Source organism: Limulus polyphemus, unplaced genomic scaffold, assembly GCF_000517525.1.
Source record: "Limulus polyphemus unplaced genomic scaffold, Limulus_polyphemus-2.1.2 Scaffold1716, whole genome shotgun sequence".
NCBI classification, from domain to species: domain Eukaryota; kingdom Metazoa; phylum Arthropoda; class Merostomata; order Xiphosura; family Limulidae; genus Limulus; species Limulus polyphemus.
The window spans coordinates 8,309-23,965 of NW_013667326.1; the positions used below are offsets into that span (position 1 = coordinate 8,309).

The 15,657-nt window shown below is 34.6% G+C and overlaps 1 protein-coding gene across 1 annotated transcript in view; it reads right to left on the reverse strand.

Annotated features, from left to right (window-relative positions):
* Positions 1–15,657, reverse strand: part of LOC106464678 — a 34,847-nt gene that overhangs the window by 6,060 nt on the left and 13,130 nt on the right. The window contains exons 3-4 of the mRNA XM_022392445.1: positions 12,275–12,484; positions 10,016–10,108 (exon numbers count right to left, since the gene is read on the reverse strand). Coding sequence (XP_022248153.1) covers positions 10,016–10,108; positions 12,275–12,484 — 303 coding nt within the window. The remainder of the gene's footprint in view (positions 1–10,015; positions 10,109–12,274; positions 12,485–15,657) is intronic.

Consider the following 15,657-nt stretch of genomic DNA (forward strand, 5'->3'; position numbering starts at 1 on the left):
TTAACACTTTTTACTGGATTCTATAGGCCCCCCAGTAGCACAGCGGTATGTCTGCGGACTTACAACGCTAGAATCCGGGTTTCGATACCCGTGGTGGGCAGAGCACAGATAGCCCATTGTGTAGCTTTGTGCTTAACTTAAAAAAACAAACAAACAAACTGGATTCTTTAGAATTAGAATTTGTCAGGTTAATTCGACACCCATAGTTATAATACAATATTTATTATTTTTATTTTTCAATGCTAGTAATTGTCCAAACAATCATCGAAATTCAAAGAAGTTGGAAATCCCTTTGTTGAAAATCAGATAACAGCCTTTGTTTATCTTGGAAACAAAAGATGGCGCTTAAGTCTAGATTAAATGCAGATGAAGAAGAAAGCTCAGAAAATAATGACATGATTCGAAGTTTAATGGTATTAATTAAACTGAATTGCATGTTGAGCTAAAGCTAGTTTTTATTTTTTAAACAGTATAAATCAGCCTTTTTAAAGTTGTTTTGGCATTTTTTTATATTTTTGACTTGTTGTATATAACAAGAATATTATTATTATTATTTTAAATTTACGAACGTCTGACTGGAGTCGAGCTTGAATTCCTCAATTTAGACTTTGGTTCAAAACAGTAGTTGTTCTATATTTTAGAAGGAATTTTGTGAAAGGGTGAGTTGTAAGAAAAATATTGTTTCAAGACCGTGCTGAGAAATAATCCTGACATGTTAATGCTCTATTAAATTACAATGAACTGAGACAGTGATACAAGTTTCCTCAAACTTATTACCACATTCATTCATTATTAGAATTCGATTGTCAAGACATATGCAATTCTAACTTCCAACAAACAATTTTCAATCTTATGTGTACCTACGAAAATAAATTTAACCTACGAAATTTTTTATGTATTGTTTCCTCAGTTACTTCAGTTGTAACTTAATAAACTAGATTTCGCTTGTTATATACAAATAATAAATAGACACAAATCTATTTCACCGTGTCACACCTGAACAAATAAACAGCAATAAATTTCTTGATGTTATTAGACTGTGAGTTGGATAGGGTTACCGTGCACCCTACTACATCAGTGTTTTTTCATGTCTTAAGAGTGTCCACATTCAAAAGGTGCACTTCACTACTAGGTCAAAAATTGGGAGCACATATTCTCAGTGCTTTCCCATTCCCTCGGTTCTGCCGCTGAAAAAAAAAATCTACAGAATAATACAAAATTACAAATATCTAGGGACATACTGTTGTTGACCAATGCAAATGTATCAAACTATAGAAACTGTTTTTATTATATACTTGATGTATATTATTAAGCAGAAAGCTACACAAAGGGCTATCTGTGCTCTGCCCATCACGGGAAGGAGGGGGTTATATATACTTACATATAAGTATCATTCGCGTTTCCAGTTTATGCAGTTTGTGTATCTATTAAGTTTGTATTCGTGTATGCAATATTTGTTTTACAGTAAGCGTGTGTTATTTTCAGATAAGACCGATTTCTCTACAAGGCAAACCTGCAAATACCAGAGGATTCTTAAAAAATAAGGGGAATGTTCTGTAATTGATAACTTGATTGAGTTTATTTAAGTGTAAGATAATGAGTCTGGAAAAATGTAAATAATTGAATAAACACTTTACTTTAACAAATAAACAGAAAGCACTCTGCACATACCTGCGCAAATGGAGTGGCATTTGCTTCCACTAGGCTGTGTTTAGCTCCACGGCTTTCTCTCCCTTGGATTAACCTACCTAGAACTGAAAAAATATGTTTTTGAAATATGTCTTTACTCGACAATACTCCTAAAAACTGGCTGAAGAAAGCATGCCTGAATTCAATAGGTAAACTTGCTTTCTTTTTGTTCAGTTGTCAGCTCACCTCGCTACATTTGTTCTCTCACAGCATTGGCTAACTATTACATGTAGTCAACATCAACCTGTCTAGCAAAATATATTACAGCACCAATCCGTTCATCCAAGGTGTTATATATTAGGTCGTCAAGATATTAATGTCGCGTTTTGGAACACTTTCATTAACCCCCCCCCCCAAAAAAAACAACGTACATCACGTATAATAGCTAAACGAACTGCCTAAAGCCCTAAACGTTACGTTAATGTAACCTATATAATGTGCAAAGTTTAGTATACTCTAATCCCTTATAGTGATGGCACACAACGAGACACACATTCGGCAAGTAATGCTGTTTGAATACAAGAAGGGAAACAACGCCTCTGTAGCCACAAAGAATATCAAAGAAGTTTATGGAAATGTTTTGAACGTTCGTAAGTGTCAACGATGGTTCGTTTTTAAGGCTAAAGTCACCTGAACGAAATTTGCTTGTAATGGCAGGGGCCGACATGTTGGAATTGATATTGGTGCTCTGAAGACGCTTGTTGAGTCTAACCCTAGGCAACACACTCGTGAAATGGCCGTGGAATTGCATGTCTCTCATGAAACAATACGTAAACATCTAAGGAATATGGGAAAACTCCTTAAAGAAGGGTTTGGATGCCTCAGAAACTCTCCGATGATCATCGTTTCCAACGTGTTAACGTTGCTTCGTCTCTTCTGGCGCGTGAACCATTTTTGGACAGAATTGTTACTGGTGATGAAAAATGGATTCTCTATGCTAATATTAAAGGCCAAAACCAATGGTCCAGTCCTAGACCAAAACCACTTCCGACCCAAAAACCTGGACTCCATTCGCAGAAAGTGATGCTTTGCAACTGGTGGGACATCAGAAGAGTACTTCATTTGGAACTCCTCAATCTACAGAGAAATGTCAATGCAGAGATCTATAATCAGCAACTGGAACATTTAAATCAAGTCCTTCATCAGAAACGCCCTTCACTCGTCAATCGGAAAAGTGTTCTTCTTCTCCACGACAATGCACGTCCACATGTGGCACGTTTGATGCAACACAAGATTACGGAGTCGGGTTGCGAAGTTCTGCCTCACCCACCATATGCTCCAGATATGGCACAATCAGATTATCATATTTTTCGGTCGGTGCAACACCATCTTAATGGGAAAATGTATGCAAATGTGGAAGGTTTCAAAGAGGACATCAACATGTTTTTGCTTCAAAACCAAGTGTTTTCTTTAATCAGGGCATTAAGAACCTGATTCTAAGATGTAAAAGCATCATCGATAAGAATGGAGACGATTTGATATTATAAATATTTTGTTTTGACATATAAGTTGTTCGGGTTTTTTGATCTAAAAAAAAAAGCGACATTGATTTCTTGACGACCTAATAGTTCTGGGAAGGTAGTTACTTCTAGCGCTATAGTCCTCCGATGGCTCGGTGGTAAGTCTGGGGGCTAATAATGCTACAAATTGGGTTTTGATACTCGTATGGCAGAGCACGGGTAACCAATTTGTAGTTTTGTGCTTAATAATAAACAACAACAACAAAATGTAACGCTATAGAAATTTCAGAAGTAAACCAAATATAAAACCAGGTTATTAAAATCGGGCCAGTGGAGGCATTAAGCAGAACTTCTAGCATTCTAACTCTCACACCAGCTATGTAACAGCATAATGAAATCTAAGATGTCCATGTCAATTTATATTTGTATTTTACATTCATGGCAAAGCTGCTTAGGATATCTGCTGCCGTCCATAATGCTCAAATACTAACCATAGGGAAGGCAGCAATTCAGCAGCACACTACTACCCACCATTCACGCTAAGAGATGACTGTCACGCTTATAGCGCATCCATAATTTAAAGTGTGGGGACTATTTTGTTGCAACGTACGGGTTCAAGCCCGGCCGGACTTTTACTAAACTTAATAAAGAACCAGCACGTTGTAGAGGCTTGAACGTGTCTCTGTACTATACTTTATTAGTGATAGCTACGTAGGAAGCATGACTTATAGTGAGAAGGACTTGTTGCCCGAAGTATGTAGGGCTAGAGGTCCATTACTTGAAAGATGTGTTGATCAAAATGTAAAAGCTTCTAAAAGCAAGAAATTAAGTAAAATGTTGATTTGGTCGTATGAAAAAAACAAACACACACAACTCCGAAAACTGCACTTTTCTTTACCTATACTCTCTAATATTGAATAGTAGTAACAGCGTTGTTCAAATTACTGTAATTTGATATTTTATATTGATAGCTCTTAACTATGAAAATCTTGTATTTACCTTGTGAAAGCTTTGTTGTCCAAGATGTGAAACACAAGTTATGTTAATAATACAATTAGGTTCTTAACTATGAAAAGCCTGAGTACGTTATATTGTAGTTTCACCACCCCGATGCTGCCACGTCCGTTCATGTTCTATCTGACGACCGTGCATCTTTACAATATCCATGCAGCGTAGTTTCCTCGCAAAAGGCTCCACATGCGTAAAATACACTATATAATCAGTCAGCCATTCTTTGTAACTGTTTGCTAAGCTGTGATATTAGAATCACTGCTAACGATTTCAGGATCTTGTGATATGCGGCCAATGAAAAGATGTTCCCCATTAAAGAAAGCTTATAGGTACAGTTCCCCATTATAGAAAGCTTATAGGTATACAAGGTGCGTCCCGTGTTGAACGTAAACCAAATAGCGTTAAATAGTTTCATTCTCTAACTGCTTGAGACGTGCAACGGTTTAACAGGAGGTATGACTGTAAGCCTTATCTTGGTGAAGCTCTCCCCTGATGGACTTGTTTCCAGACAAACATCCCGGACATTTTCTCAAGTATGTAACATACTATTACCTGGAGCACGTGGACGGCTTTTTCTACTGACCTTTGTGTTCATGGATTACCACTTGTTATAAGACATCGTTATTGTTGACCACGGCTAGGGTACGACTTGTTTTAGGTCTCTTTTTGGAAGGTCCTGCTTCTCCAAATTATCCTTGATTGTTTTTTAATGCTATTAAGTACGAGACTATTCCCAAGCTAGAAATGGCAAATTCTCGATTTGAACATTTCTATATGATCTGAGTGTATGAATATTTTGCAACGGAAAGGATTGTTACATACACTTCCCTAAAGTAATAATTTTTCTGTGGCATCACAGTATCTACAAAACATCATTCAATGTCAAAATGTATTTCTGATACATATCGTTTCATTGCAGCTTTACATTGACTGTGGTTGTCATACGACTTGCTTATTCGCAATATAACGTACTCAACACTGTGTGTTGTGAAAAGTATGTTGTATTAATGAGACAGATAATTTAACTTTGAAAATATTTGTATTTATCTAGTGAAAGATGCGTACATTGTGAAAGCTATAGTGTCCGAAGTAAGAAAACTATGTTGAGTACAGTATGATAAATTTGTGGTAATTGTCATTATTACATTTAAATACTCGAAACGTTTTAGTTTTATTACTTCCTTAGCTGTTGGTTTTATTACATTATCAACTGCCTTTTTAATAATAAAGAGTTTACGTGTTACATGTTTTCCCCAGTGGCATTGGCAGTACATCTGAAGGCTTATAATTCTAAAAACCGGGTTTCGATACCCGTGGTAGGCACATCACAAACAGCCCATTGTGTGGCTATGTGTTTGACTACAAACAAAAAATTACATGCTATATAAAAGGCTTTTATGTGACAATGATAATAACCTATTTACCCATTAACTGATCATCATGTTACATAAGGGAGTTGTATGGCATTACCAATCACTCATTTATCCGATAATTAAGCACGTTACATTGTTCATTTTCGTTGGTAATGCAGAGCTGGTCAGACAAAGTGACGTATGATGAAAGCAAATGATGTTTTATAGCACTGTAACTACCATAGATTTCCTTGGTGATTTAACAAAATCTAACTAAAATTGTAGCAATCATAGTGTTCCTAAGCCACACTGTTGGAAGAGGGTGTAATTGTGGAATCCGTTAATGAGAAACGTCTTCAACAATAAAGTTCCCGCGTTCAATAAACAATCACTCGAACATGTCTTGCAGTCTGAGGTCCAGAATAAAAGAGTTTTGTAAGGCACGCTGAAGCAGTTAATTTGTTATGCTCATGTAAAAAAAAAAGAGTTTTTCACGCTAGTGTAGTTTGTACGATTAACGTACAAAACATTCATATTCTCGATATCATATGTTACGTAGTTGAATACACATGACACAAAAACAAGAAAAAAAAAGCATAACATTTTAAATAATCCCCTCCCTTCCCTGTCACACAACACTTATAGTAATTCATAATTTCTTTACATATGGAAGATAACGCTGGAATGGAAACGAAAATATCTTAAAATAAAACGTACATTGGTTGCGACATTTTAATAAGATTAATTAAGCAGTTATATTATCTTTATTTGGATTTACTTACTGTCAAATAAACTATTAAGACAAATTATTAACAATGATCATAATGCAACGTACAATATATACACCAGTTACAGTAGTTGAAACCTGCCACAGTTACACTGCAATGAATTTTTATTTAGGGTAACCTCAATGTTATCGGCGTTTTCAGTGATAATCCCAAACACATCTTCTAAGCTTCGATAAGCTTAGGATTATAAGAGAGTTAGGTAAGAATCTACAAGCACACACATCTAGCCAAGATCAGAAGTTAATCTTTAAAGAAAATAAAAACAATTCGCTGAATTATCGAAATGATGAAATAAACAACACAAAAAAAACATCTCCATTACTGTTTACCACCTTAAAAACATTTCCATTACTCTTTACCACCTTAAAAACATCTCCATTACTGCTTACCACCGTAAAAACATCTCCATTACTGCTTACCACCTTAAAATAGCTCCATTACTGTTTACCACCTTAAGACATCTATATTACTCTTTACCACCTTAAAAACATCTCCATTACTGCTTACCACCTTAAAAACATCTCCATTACTGCTTACCACCTTAAAAACATCTTCATTGTTGCTTTACCACCTTAAAACATCTCCATTACTGCTTACCACCTTAAAAAAATCTCCATTACTGTTTACCACCTTAAAAACATCTCCATTACTGCTTACCACCTTAAAAACATCTCTATTACTGTTTACCACCTTAAAAACATCTCTATTACTGTTTACCACCTTAAAAACACCTCCATTACTGTCTACCACCTAAAAACATCTCCATTACTGTTTACCACCTTAAAAACATCTCTATTACTGTTTACCACCTTAAAAACATCTCCATTACTGTTTACCACCTTAAAAACATCTCCATTACTGTTTACCACCTTAAAAACATCTCCATTACTGCTTACCACCATAAAAACATCTCCATTACTGCTTACCACCTTAAAAACATCTCCATTACTGTTTAGCACCTTAAAAATATCTCCATTACTGTTTACCACCTTAAAAATATCTCCATTACTGTTTACCACCTTAAATATATCTCCATTACTGTTTACCACCTTAACTTACTCACATCTCACTCATACAACACGAGGTGACATAATTTGGTTTGTTTGGAATTTCGTGCAAAGCCACTCTAGGGCTATGGCTAATCGCCCCTAATTTAATAGAGACAGACCAGAGTGAAGGCAGTTAGTCAACACCACCGCCAACGCTGTTACCAACAAATAAAGTGTCTATGACTCAGAAACGTGCGCGATAAATACTTTCTTGTAAATTTCACGTATTTGTAATTATGCAAATTAAAGAACTTTTAAAGAACTTGAGACGGTTGTGTTTACACAAATGGTATAAAACATTAACAAAAACGGCGCTCTGGTGGTTCATCCAGTGAGGTATACTCTTGTCGTGGTACTGATTAGAATCAATTAGGGCGTAGTTGCCAACATAACACAGTATTAGTTGTTGTTTTTTTTCTTCTCTTGCGATTGTCAATGCGAAACAAGTTAGTCAGGGCAGAGCGTGGCCTAGTGATTAATGTGCTGAAATGTGGATTCGTGTCTTGTTACCATATACATAGAAAATAAAAATCATGTTCCGCACGTTGGGGCCATTGGTGCATTATAAAAGTGACAGTCAAACCCTCTATTCGATTAGAGTAGCCAAAGAGTTCGCGGTGGGTGCTGTTGACTAGCTGCCTTCCCTTTAACCTACGAGTTCAAAATTATTGAATGTTAAAATAGATTGTTTTTGTGTAACTATGCGCGAATATCTGAAACAAATCCACCATAAACTAATACACACGGTTTCAAATCAAACGCTCTTTTTCTCTCTCTCTCCATTTCAATAACAATTTCATAGGCAATCCTACTTCATTAATTTGGGGTTTCAGCTGCTTATTTAATTAAGTCTCTTTTATACGCATATTTCTTGTCATAATTTCGAACCGATCGGATCTAACTTCCACATTGCACTCACGCATGATATGGTCTTTTATACTTGATTTGTTGTTATTCAGCGTATTTGTATGCTCTCGCAATCTAGTTTCTAGCTATCTAGTGATAGCTCCCATACACCCTGCACCACAATTACGACATGTAAATTTATAAACAACGTTAGATGTTTTTTTGTGCAGAAACGTTATTTTTAAATTCAAACAAATTTACAGTCTGCATTCAGTTTTGAAAATACCTTTAATGTCTATTTGAAAGTGGACTTTACGAAAAGGTTACATAACTGTTTTCTTGCTAAAACTGCACGTTTTTTACTGAATGACAATATTATCGACATCGATAGTTTGGCACATGTATGATTTGTCGTTTATGAAAAATTACTCTTTTTCAAAAAAAGCATTTTATAATCTCCATCACTTTATGAAAATATTCATAAGTGTTTGTGATTATATAAGCTCAATGGATCAATATATGCTCAACGGATCAATATTTTCTTTATACTTATTCGGAATAAAGCCAAAACAGTTGAAGCTTAGTTCTGTAAAGTTATTGTTAATGAAAATCTTTACAGTCCAATATTTCCTTCTTGTTGTGGATTAAAACATCCAAGATAGCAAGCTGGTGATTCTCTGGATGTTCTATAGTGAACTTCATGCTATTATATTCGACTGTTCAGACATTTACTGAACCCCCTTATATGTTCCAGCTCGTTCAAAAATAACAAAATGTATTATCCAAGTACCTTCTGTAGTATATGGGTTTGAAACGCTTCGGGCAATCCTTCAACTATTGTTTCTCTAAACTATGAATATCCCACTTAAAAATCAATAATATATTTAGTTGTTCTAGGTATTTTCTACGTGCATGGCCTGGTGGCTAAGGCGCTTGACTCATAATCTATAACGCCTCTTTCAGCCGTCGGGGCGTTATAATGTGACGGTTAATCCCACTATTCGTTGGTAAAAAAAAAGAGTAGCCTAGAAGTTGGCGGTGAGTGGTGTTGACTAGCTAGTTGCCTTCCCTCTAGCTTATCACTGTTAAATTAAGGACGGTTAGCGCAGATAACTCTCATGTAGCTTGGCGAGAAGTTCCAAACAAACAACATGCGTGACGTAATCACCTGTAGGAAACCGAAAATGCATCATAGGACGGTTTATTAATTCGGATATCACTTCCAATGCTAGAAGGAAACCGAAAATGCATCATAGGACGGTTTATTAATTCGGATATCACTTCCGATGCTAGAAGGAAACCGAAAATGCATCATAGGACGGTTTATTAATTCGGATATCACTTCCGGTGCTAGATGGAGGAAATATGTATTTTCAATAATTTAACATAGCTTGGCATATTTTACTATTATGTTTACTTCTCAAATGAAAGGTTACCATCTATTATATGATTTGTTTCAGTCGTTTTGTTTTTAAATAGTTTAGTAAGACGTCCAAAATTTACTCTGGCTTTTCCATCCGTTCCATTTTTATTTGTTCTTGTGCTATGCATCTCGCATTATTGAAATAGAATAGTGTGTTGGTACTTGTAACTCTTATGTTCATAGGGAATGTATTCACAAATATAATGATGTTGAGAAAATAATCCTGAAAGTAGTTAATATTTCTCAGAGGACTAGAGTCACGTTCCATATATATTCCTTATATGTAAGAAACTCCATAAAGGACAAAAGGTACAGTCTAGATATCTCTTATTAATTAAATGAAGAGTCACCTATAAATAAATATCGTGTATTAAAAATTAAAAAAATATTGACTTACGTTTAAGGTTTGTATTCCATCTGAAATAGGTCTTCGCTGACTCATCTCTGCAGCTAGCAAGTCCAAGAAGGGACTGATTTTCATGCGCTCCATCTATAGGACAGCATTGAAATAAAATAAAATAATTTGACTCTTGTAACTACGAAACGGCAACAGAGAACAAAACAGCGAAAACGCACATTTTATAACAGTAGTTTCCAAACTGTGTGTTGCGGAAAGGTGCTAGGAGTTTCGCAAGAGTTTCACCAAACGAAGAATAATTAATAACATAAAAAAACACTCTACAAAAAATATTGCATGGGGCAGAAAGGGTGTCAAGATAAGTGGGTTAGGGTGTCGTCAATGGAAAAGTTTGGAAACCACTGTTTTAGAAACACGATATCAGGATCTTCAACAACCAATACTTCAATATTATTTGAAGCAACATATTATTCTCTTCAATTAAACCTTAAGATTCTCGAAATGTTACTTCAAATTATAGCATTCAACAGCTGAATCAAAGTGAAAGATTTTTGCTGTTGTTTTTGGAATTTCGCGCAAGGCTACTCGAGGGTTATCTGCGCTATTCATCCCCAATTTAGCAGTGATAGACCAGAGGGAAGATATATATTTACCACAACTCACCGCCAACTCGTGGGATTTTATCATCACTTTTATAATACATCCTTGGCCCTAAGGTGGGACCGCGATTATTTTTTGGCGGTAATGGGCGAAGCCACGGAGCCACGGATCGTCGGTCCGGCAGATTAACCAATGGGCCACTCTCGGCCCAAAGAGAAAGGAACCCGAGACGTTGATCACGTTTACAACTTATGACAGCTGTAACTCAACAAAATTCGCTAGAAATATACGTTAATTATCAGTCTTTGGTAGTTTAAAAATGATGGATCCTGCCTCAGTCTTTGGTAGTTTAAAAATGATGGATTGCCTCAGTCTTTGGTAGTTTAAAAATGATGGATCCTGCCTCAGTCTTTGGTAGTTTAAAAATGATGGATGTTTCCACAGTCTTTGGTAGTTTAAAAAGGATGGATCCTGCCTCAGTCTTTGGTAATTTAAAAATGATGGATCCTGCCTCAGTCTTTGGTAGTTTAAAAATGATGGATTCTGCCTCAGTCTTTGGTAGTTTAAAAATGATGGATCCTGCCTCAGTCTTTGGTAGTTTAAAAATGATGGATCCTGCCTCAGTCTTTGGTAGTTTAAAAATGATGGATGTTGCCACAGTCTTTGGTAGTTTAAAAATGATGGATGTTGCCACAATCTTTGGAAATAAAGCAAATCTGAAACTTCTTGTAATATGTTCAACGTGTAGACTTCAGCGGTAGGATCAGAAGCTAGATGAAATGAGATTTAATCCACAGACAGCGGATCTAGGATCAGAAACTAAACAAAATAACGTAGCATTAGGACCAGAAGCTAGTTTCACAATAATTCATCTTATGCTGCAGGATCAGAAACTGTTCGGAACATGATTCAATGTAAACATACTGGACTCAACATGCGAAACTTGTACGGATGTTGATCGTTCAAACCTTGAGGCCAAAATTTAGATACAGTAACATCTTATACAGAGATAGTACGACAAGAATAAAAAATACAATATGCCAAAACTTTTTTAACGAATATAGAAATTAAAATACGCCAGCCGATTCCATAAAAAAGTAAGAAAAAGTTGGTTTCCAATTTTTAGTTAGATCTTAAGTAAATCGATAATTAAATGTGGATAGCACATATTATATAAACTTATCAGTTTATATATTTACATTTCACATTTGCCATTGTGATATTGCTTATATTTTATGAATATTGTAAAGATTAACTAGATGTTAGGTGTATTAACTTGAGCTAATTTGAGCATGAACTTAAGTTTTATTTGGGATAGAAAATAAAAATTTTTTTTATTGAAAATAAAGTTATTATTTCAGCAATTTTTACCGGTGTCAAAATATATGAAAGTATTATTTAATTTTCCATCAGCTTATTTATTCACTTATAGTTTTTTATACTTAGCCTTCGAAAGAGAGGTTTGGAATATTTCTTTTTTTATGAGATTGCTTTATAATAAATGTACCAGCACATCTAATTAATTTGAAGTTTAAAACTTCAAATACATATTCTGGGGGTTCAACGACATGACAGCCACAAAAGATCACGATACGTTTTTAATGAATAAATCAAGCATTGTGTAAAGCAACGATAATGTATCGTATTATAGAGAGTAGAAAGACTCTATGGCCTGATATACATAACAACACATCTTACCTGGTTCTTATCTGTGACTATATTTGCACTTTTGCCTGCTCGTTGCCGAAATAGGTTCCACAGTTCTACTTCAGCCATTATCTGCTTGCTTAAACGTGATAAGAACTCTTCAGTGTCCATTGCAGTTGGTGACCTTTTCATACCACAACCGGTAAACGCGTTGCAGAAGGGTCTCTTTTGGTTCACAAGACCAGGCTGTTGCACAGCGTTCTATAAACAGAAGAATAGTCGTGTCAGCGGAAAGCTGTGAAAATCTTAGATAACTTTGAAAGCAACTTCAAATAATCTCAAAATATGATTTAGGTTAATTTAAATGCATCTTTAAAATCAATTTAAAATGTTTGGTTTGTTTTAAATTTCGTGCAAAGCTACACGAGGGATATCTGAGTTAGTCGTCCCTAATTTAACAGTGATAGGCTGGAGGAAAGGCAGATTGCGAGTAGAGCGCCCTTAACCACCAGGTTATAATTAAAAACGTAACTATAAGTGAATTTGAAACTGGTTGAAGTGTGAAGTTCAGTTTCTTTAATATCTTGATTTGAGAATTGGTTTGAGGTCCTTTAAACTCAATTGAAACATTACTGGAAATTTATTACAAACCTGACTGTAACAAGAACCTTACATTTAGTAAATGTAAAAAAAGTTGTATTTAACTCGTGTTAATAATACTTCTTTTATCACTCTTACTAATACTAAACTTATATGGCTTAAATTGTATTCATTGGCTCTCTTGATGTCAGTTTTAATTTTGGTTCTAATTGCAGTAATTAACCATAATTACGATCGACAGAGATTCGTTAGCATCAAACATTACGATGAGTTAACTTACCTCCCTGTATATATTTAAACACATTTTGCGTTGTACCACCTTATTTAATATTTTAATTCATTTGTAATTATGATTATCATCATGGACTATCAAGATTAAATAATATAGATTAGAATCCCATAAGAAAACGAAGCGTATGCTGCTCATTAGTTCAGTTAATTAACTAAACCAAGCACGCTTCGTAATTAACCTTTATGTCATTTGTAATGTTCGTACACCGACGCGCAACACCAAATATACTGTATAGTTAGTTGCTGTCTGCAATACCAGAAACGTATTTAAAAGCTCAACAATCGTTAAGAATATTGTTTACTTCAGTAAAATGGCAAGCTTTTCGGTCAGAAGAATACATACAAAAAACTTTATAAATTCAAACTACCCATAGTGTAACGAGATATCAATATGTTTTTATAAATTCATGGCCATAAATAAGGATTTTTTTATAAGCTGTATTTATTTGTTATACTTACAACTGATTTGAAAAAATAATACTGATGAACATTTTTTTTCTTCCAAATATGGATTATTACACGGTTTTTGAAAAACAGTAGCACGCAGGTCGTAGAGCTGTTAAGTAACAGGTAGCAGAATTGACGTTAAATTATGTCTTTGTCTAATGAAATATTTTAAACATTATTGGTTTATTATTTCTTTAAGTTCCCTAAAATAATAAATTATTAACAAAGCTCGTCTATTTATCGGATAGAGCGAAGCAAACAGTATTTAATTTATATTATTTACTGGCTTAGATTTTATTAAAATTGTTAAAAACAGTAGTCCAACAAATAGCAAATACAGAGTGTATACTTGCGATTCTCACTTCTTTACTGGAACTAAAGAATTACTGTCTTTAAAAGACTTATACAGAGTCCTCGTTCAATCATTTGTTTCCAACAAAGAGCCTTATTACATTGCTCAATGTTATAGTTAAGTAACTTCATATTTGCAGTATGTCATCTCACTACTAAAGTTTTTGATTTCATCGAGTTTCATACATAACTATGCCATTATGTATACTAACACAATAAAAGTATCAAGTCAGTGGAAACCGAACAAATTGGTTTAAATAGGAAACGATGGAGTGGATTTAGACATCATATGAGATATTATTACATCCCAGGAAATTAAGTTTCGGGAGTTTTGCATTATGAAACGTAGGATATTTCAACCTTTTAGCTATGCTAGAAAAAAGCACGCCGAATTAAAAATATCGGAACGTTATGAGCAGTAAAATACAAAGTTCTTAAAGGTGTTTATGAATATTTTAGGTTTCATACTTTACCTTATAGTTTGAGTTAGAAATATTTATAAAAAGAGTACTAAGTCTTTAAGAACAGTTCCCCATTGAGTTAACGGTACTTTTACGAATTTATAACATTAAAGCTCAGGATTCAATTCCCTGTGGTGAACAGAGTGGAGATAGTCTATTATGTAGCCTTGCACTAAAACAACAACAAACATTAGAGATAGAAATAGTGAGCTTTATGTTCTGTATTTTTGGTGCTATGGTTTTCAAGCGATTTATATGTTCTGTATTTTTGGTGCTATGGATTTACACTCTAATTACCAAATAAATATACGACAATTCATTATTCTTTTAGTAGCTGAAAATGGACTGTATTTGTAACGTTTGTTACAACACATGAATAAATAGAATTTCCTTTTATAATACACACACACACATCAATATTTAATTTGTGCTGATGTAGGGTTTTGCAGCATGTGTTGTTGTTGAGGAAGGACTCTTCCTAAATATGATGGAATTGTTATTTATTTCTTATATTTCTTGTAGCACGATAAAAAAAATGTCCCTAAAGTTCAAGAGTGCATATAGCATTGAGTTACATGTTGCTTTGGTGAAATATCCAAAGCGTGAGTGTGGGAACTCCTTCTGTTAAGTAAGAGCACATCAAAATCTAAAAAAAAAAAATCTGCTTCAATTTTAAATTCTCTAATTTTTGAATACAGATTTTTTTTCTGTGAACTTATGTATTATTGAAACGCGTAGTATATCATACAACTTGTGTAGCTACTTAAGTTAATTAAATTTGGCTTCTCTGAGATAGCGGTGACAAGAATTCCTTTGGAGTTAGATTTTGTTGAAAAAAAACAACTTTTTAGTGAGCTGTAAAGTACGTTCGTTGTACAATATTAAACACTTTACTACAAAACATCAGTTTATATAGCGTGTATTGCTAACCTAAATCTAATTTGTTCACAGAATGATTCGTGAAGTCATTAGTGAAGCCATCCAACATTGCTACAGTGTGTGACATAGGACCCAATTACTTTCTGAAGCGCTGAATAAGAAATGGGATTTACAGCTTGTCACGGCCTCCTTGATGCTTAGAATGTCGGTTACAATAATAAGTTATATGATATAGCACCCTAAACCTGCCAGTACAGTGCGGCTGGTAAAGAAATACAATTAGCCAATTACTGTGATATAAGAGGTTATGTGTTAAATTATTTGTGCATTGTCGGACTATTTTCGGCATAGTGTCGCCTGAGGGAGACGTATCTAACGGCTGTTTATATAAACACCAAAAATCAT